This window comes from Dermochelys coriacea, chromosome 2, assembly GCF_009764565.3.
Source record: "Dermochelys coriacea isolate rDerCor1 chromosome 2, rDerCor1.pri.v4, whole genome shotgun sequence".
NCBI classification, from domain to species: domain Eukaryota; kingdom Metazoa; phylum Chordata; order Testudines; family Dermochelyidae; genus Dermochelys; species Dermochelys coriacea.
In genome coordinates this window covers 268586343-268592342 of record NC_050069.1, presented here as the reverse complement: position 1 = coordinate 268592342, position 6000 = coordinate 268586343, and the positions used below count along the sequence as shown (strand labels likewise).

General features: G+C 44.0%; 1 protein-coding gene across 1 annotated transcript in view; it reads left to right on the top strand.

Annotated features, from left to right (window-relative positions):
• The first annotated feature begins 1042 nt into the window (after positions 1 to 1042).
• Positions 1043 to 6000, top strand: part of ELP6 (elongator acetyltransferase complex subunit 6) — a 30362-nt gene continuing 25404 nt past the window's right edge. The window contains exon 1 of the mRNA XM_043509802.1: positions 1043 to 1138. Within this exon, the coding sequence (XP_043365737.1) occupies positions 1094 to 1138 (45 nt within the window). The 5' untranslated portion in view covers positions 1043 to 1093. The remainder of the gene's footprint in view (positions 1139 to 6000) is intronic.

Here is a 6000-nt window from a genome sequence, read left to right as displayed (position 1 = left end):
AGTGGAGCTACACCAGCAGTAACAACAGTAGGAAACTCTGGAGGGCAAAAGGCTAGGGTAGACATAGCCACAGCATCCAGTCACTATGCTTTTGTAGCATAGCTGGGGCTACGCTGATGAAGGTAGCTGACTAGAACTCCATGGTGACAAACGTGTTTATCCTGAGCCCGATGCCAGCAGGAACAGGGTGTCAGTTTTCCAACTGAAATCAGCCTACTACATCTGTGCTGGGTCAGAAGAAAACCTTAAAATAAATTGCAGACAGAGCTGCACTGTGTTTGAACCATATTTCTGTACCCTGCTACAGCTTTGGACTTGGCAGGGCTGTAGCACAATCTGGGAACACTTACCACCATTTGGTCCTGTTCATATTTCAAGACCAATCTATGCTGGGAGCCAATCATAGCTCTCCTAATGTGGTAGAATTTATAGAGGTAGATGGGACCTGAGTCTCTTCCTGAATCTAAGGATTTTGGTGCTAATCGTAAGGGACGAATCTACAGAGGCAGCTTGAGGACCAGTCTGTACTGTGTAGGACTCTTCCCTGTAACCAGTCACAAATAGTAGTGGAGACCCCCTCATAGCTGTGTGCCTCAATCAACATAGATTCTGCCGCTTCGTAGCTGTGATGGGGGGAAGGAGATCAGCATTTTAATTTTGCCATCTAGAATCATAGAAGATTAGGGTTGGAAGAGACCTCAGGAGGTCATCTAGTCAAACCCCCTGCTCAAAACAGGATCAACCGCAACTAAATCATCCCAGCCTGGGTTTTGTCAAGCCAAGCCTTAAGAACCTGTAAGAATGGAGAGTCTACCACCTCCCTAGATAACCCATTCCAGTGCTTCACCACCCTCCTAGTGAAATAGTTTTTCCTAATATCCAACCTAGACCTCCCCCACTGCAACTTGACATCATAGCTCTTTGTTCTGTCATCTGCTACCACTGAGAACAGTCTAGATCCATCCTCTTTGGAACCTCCCTTCAGGTAGTTGAAGGCTGCTATCAAATCCCCCCTCACCTCTCTCCTTTCTTTAAGGTTCTCTGCTCATTGTTTTCCAGGGGACGCTCACATTGCTGCGTGACACCAAGACAGATGGCAGCTTCCTGGTGCACCACTTCCTCTCCTTTTATCTCAAAGGTATGTGAGAACGTGGCAAAAGAAGATGTGACTTGCTTGGCCCTGATAGAATCATCCAGCCGACATATGAACTATGTCTGATGGGATAGAGCTTGGTTTTAGGGAGACTGTGCCCTCTTTTGATTAGAGCAGGACACTGGGAGTTGGACCTCTATTCCTAACTTGTCTTTGGGCTTTCTCTGTGACCTTGGACAAGTCATTTAATCTCTCTGTGGCTCAGCTTCACCATCTGCAAAATGCATAGCATACTTGGACGTAGGGATGTTGTGAAATTAAACGAATGTTGTAAGGCGCTCTGGCTTGTTAGGGCTGGAAGTTGCTATATAACATAAACTTATTCATTACCCACACATTTTGAAATGTAAAAGGAATATTATGTAACAAATGTCAGCAAACTTTCTGGTACATGACTGTGTTTAAAAAAGAACAAACAAGAACCCAGCCCAAATGGCAAGTTGAGTAATAGTGTCTCTCCTGCTAACGATTCACCAGCTACAGCAGAGCTGGCCTGTCTAGTTGAATTGTTTTAAATACTATTGTGGGGAGCCCTGGACTTTTCCAAACCTCTCATAGCAAAGCTGCAGTCCTGGATAAATCGGTTTGTATTGTGACGTAATGTGGCTCTCAGGAACCAGCCTTCTGAACCTGCATTGATGTTTAGCACATAGGTGCTGGTGCATCAAATGCTGTCCTCCGTTATGCCTGTGTATCCTGTTGCACTCAGTGGGGTTGCATGGGTGTCCCTGAGGGAAGAATTTTGCCAAACTTTTCCTTCATTTGTTTGAACTGAATGCAAGATATTGAGTGCTTTTGAAAGTGAAGGATGTATACAGCTGCATATTGACCTATGCACCGTGCAGGCTTCCCATCCTGGGTTTCTAATGGATTTCAGTTCTGATCCTCAGCACTGCCTTATAATGTAGTTCTGTGTCCCGGCCCGGCTCTGTCAGTGCACTGCATTTCTGAGCAGCAAACATCCTTTGCTGTCCTGGAATCCCTCACAGTATTCCGTCCATGTGCCACAATCCTGTCCTCCTTTTAGTCCTGAGACCCACCCAAAGCTACCATGCTTGCTCCTCTACTTTAGCAGTAGGTGCTATAGGAACACCCAGATAGAGAAGCTTTGCCAATGAACCTCCATCCAGCCTTGCAACACCCCCTGTTTCAGTGCTGGGTCCCACCTCAACTCTGCCAGTGATCCTCAATCCTGATTGGTAGCACATCCGTATTGTTTGAGTATAGTGTCACTGTCTAGCAGAAACTGCCCGACTGGTTGGTGGCTTTCTGACATCATTGAACATTCACTGTAGGCTAAACTGAATCAGCTGAACTCATTTTACCAAGTCACTATCTCCAACGGGGAGAAACAATTGCATCGAATTAATTCCATGTGCCCCAAATCTCAAAGACCATGTTTCTGATGGATACTGGGTTTTATGTTCCTCAAACAGCCAAGGCCTTTATTTTCCAAAACCCGTATATTTAAGAAGTTTCTTAAAGAGACTTCTTTGTTGAAACTTCTCATTTATCATTATGTCCAAGCTTGTGAATCTGACAAGACAAGGATTAAACCATGTGTATGCCCCATTATAGCCAAATGAAAGGGTCTTTTGATACTCCAAGAGATGTTAATTCAGCAGACAAGACCATGTCTTGGTGTGGCCCATAGTCCTTATTTTAAAGACTCTCCAGTGGTAGAGAATGCTTGGGACTTCCATGGCAGCAGGGAGAGGAGACATAAGAGGCTTTCTAATTTATGGGCTTTTTTTTAGCGATATTTTAATTTATTTTTTTACTGAACAAAGTTTTCTTTAAATGGGGGAGAGATCATCGGTTTAAAGGTTTAAAATAAACTTACATTAAATGTGAGCCAGCAACTCCATTGGGGGGTGAGAGTCTTCTCCCCTTTTTGATAGGCTTTTGGTTGTCTGACTCTTCTTCATTGCAAATGCTTTGAGAGTGGGAGCTTACAACACTGAAGGGATAATGTGTCTTGTCTTATTTCCCAGCTGGCTGTAAAGTCTGTTTTGTGGCCCTGCTCCAGTCCTTCAGTCACTATAACATCATAGCACAGAAGCTGGTAAGTCTCTTGGAATATGATCATAAGTATCATTCACACTTGAGTAGTGTGGTTACGGCTTGTAGCCTTTGGAAGCTACTGCCACTTGAGGGCAATGCCATTTCTGTTCCATGAAGGCCTGATTCTGGTCAGTAATATAACTCAGTTTTTGTCCAGTAGAAAGCAGTGGTAGACACAAACAGGATTTTCTATACGTAACTTGCATGTTCATCTCCCCAAATCTGAATCTTTTACAATGCATAGGTCTGATCCCATGAAGCACTGAGCATACTCAATTCATTTTGAAATCGATGGAAGTTGTGGATGTTCAGGATTGATCCTGAGTTCAGGGCTTGCTTCTCCGTCCACTGAAAGTAGATCTTTAGCACGTGGCTCCTGTTACAGGGTTAAATCTTTGATGTACATTGTTATCTTTTCTAAGCACGATCATTTTTGTGAGAAGGATGTTTTAAATGTGCAGGGAGCTAGCAGACATTTCTCAGAGGAAAGCTTTTGATTCAACTGCGGCAGATTAAAACACTTAATTAATTCTGTTAAAAGTATAGTAAGAGACTGTATCTAAGAACCAAAGTAAGCTTAGGTGTAAGTGGGTGCAGCTCCACTGACCTCAATGGGCATTTAATATACTTACTCCCAGGTTCAATTTGGCCCTAAATACTGGCATCGAAAGCATTTTTCAGGTCTGGCAGATTGTTACCAGCTGTCCAAGGTTAGGAATCCTTGAGAACTTAGATACTGGGCTCAGTGGTCCCCATATATGTTATATGGAGAGGGGGACAGGTAACCAAATCCACATGTGGTCAATCTCCTCTTATGTATATCCCTGCAATGTGCTGCAGCTAGGTTAGACCTAAGCTTAGGGCTGTGCTGAGTGAATATGGCAATGGAACAGAATGGATAACATAGCATTCTACCTACTCAGTGGTTTGTGTGTTAGGCACAAAATAAGGCAGAGCACTGGCTATGTATATGAAGTCTGTGGAGCATCTACTTGTGGCCTTGGGAGAGCTGGCTGGTCATGTGGTAGAAACAAGGAGGAGCGTTAGCGTCTGCTACATAATATTAAAAGAAGATAAAAATACATTAAATGCAGTTCAGGCAAGCAATTGGTGTAGTTGCTGCAGGGATGTTATGCGATTGCAAATTGGTGGGGAGATTGGACCATGTTCCATTGTCTTTAGTAAGGCGTAGTCCGTGCTATGAAAAAGGTTCAGAATCCCTGAGATGGAGCAATCAAAGTCACTGACATACTCCTGCAGAGTGGGCTGGAAAGTCATTGTTGTTGTAGAAAAAGATCAGTTCAACCATCACATCCATCCCTGAGCAGCCAGTGCAGGCTTACTGTCTGCAGTGTGTGCTTCAGGCCTAGATAACTCAAGTATGGGATTTCTTCTTGGGGAAGCTTGGTTACACCGGTGATTGGGAGGGTTGGGGAGGAGCACTAGAAATATCTGGAGAAACTGAACAATCTCAGAGAGATTCCAGTTAAGAAGTCCTTAACATTCATTCTAAACATCATCCTTTGCTGAACTTCATCTAGTTACTCGTTGGTAAACCTTGTACCACCTAAAGACATTCCTCTTCCTCTTTGGTGTTTACACCCTGCCCATACTTGTGTGCAGTTACCGTTTCCCCCTTAGTCAATGCTTAGCCAAACTGCATATATTTAGCTCTCTCAGTCTTCTTTCATAAATCTGAGTTCCTCCATCAACTTAATCATTTTTGTTACTCTTCTCTGAATTCCTTCCCTCACCTCTGGCAGCATTAAACGAAATTAAATCTAGCCTGGTTGGTGCAGTTTCATTAGTGCTATAGTGAGGAACACTTGCTACCTCACTGTGTAACATGATGCCTTTGTATGCAATTCAAGATTTCATGGGCTTATTTGATAGCATTCTTCTTAGTGTACGCGCAACATGCTTCAGGTGACCAGGATTCATCACCGAATTTAGTCTGCTTGTTGGATCATTAGCTTCCCTGGCTTGGGCTGGGATTGGGAGTCCGAGATGAACACTGATCCATGCCCCCTTTGATTGCATTGAAAGTCCATATCTATCTAGTTTTCTGTCTGCTGTCCCAGATCTATGGATCTGTGTCTACATTGCTGTCAGCGGCATGAGTGCGGCACATGTAGACATACCCAAGCTAACTTGCTTGAATAACAACAGCAATAAAGCTGTGGCAGCAGGGGATGTTCAGGCTCGCCCAGAACCCTGGGTATGTACGCAAGAGGCTAGCCCATGCTGTCATGGTTTCACTGCTAGCTAGCTAGCATGTCTACATGTGTTGCACTCACATGTCTGATTGCGGTGTAGACAGACCTTATGTTGTGATGTACCAAATTGGTTCTAGGTGATTCTTGATTTTTAACAATGAGTTAGAACACCTTACAATTTCAGAATAACATAATGGGATGAAGTGGCAATATATTATCATATTTTTATGAGATTGTGCCTCAGTTTCTCCTATATGCTGAACTATTATGCAGTGGGAGTGGTAAACATCTGTTTGCTCTCAGGGCAGGCTAAGAGAGAGAGGTGCGATTGTTGCCTAGCTGTCTGGGCCTTGGCCTCCATATCAGAGGAGCATTTGAAAAGATGGTGGCAAATGCAGTTGCCCAGCCATTGACATCAACCAACCTACGACCCAGAGGGATTTGGATTTTCCCACCTCTCTGCAGGAAGACTGAGCAACATTTTCCACCTGGAGAACAAAGGCCTGGGAAAGTGTGATGTCAGGGGGTGGGGAATAAGAGCTGACTGCTAGCAGGAGTCAAGGTTCT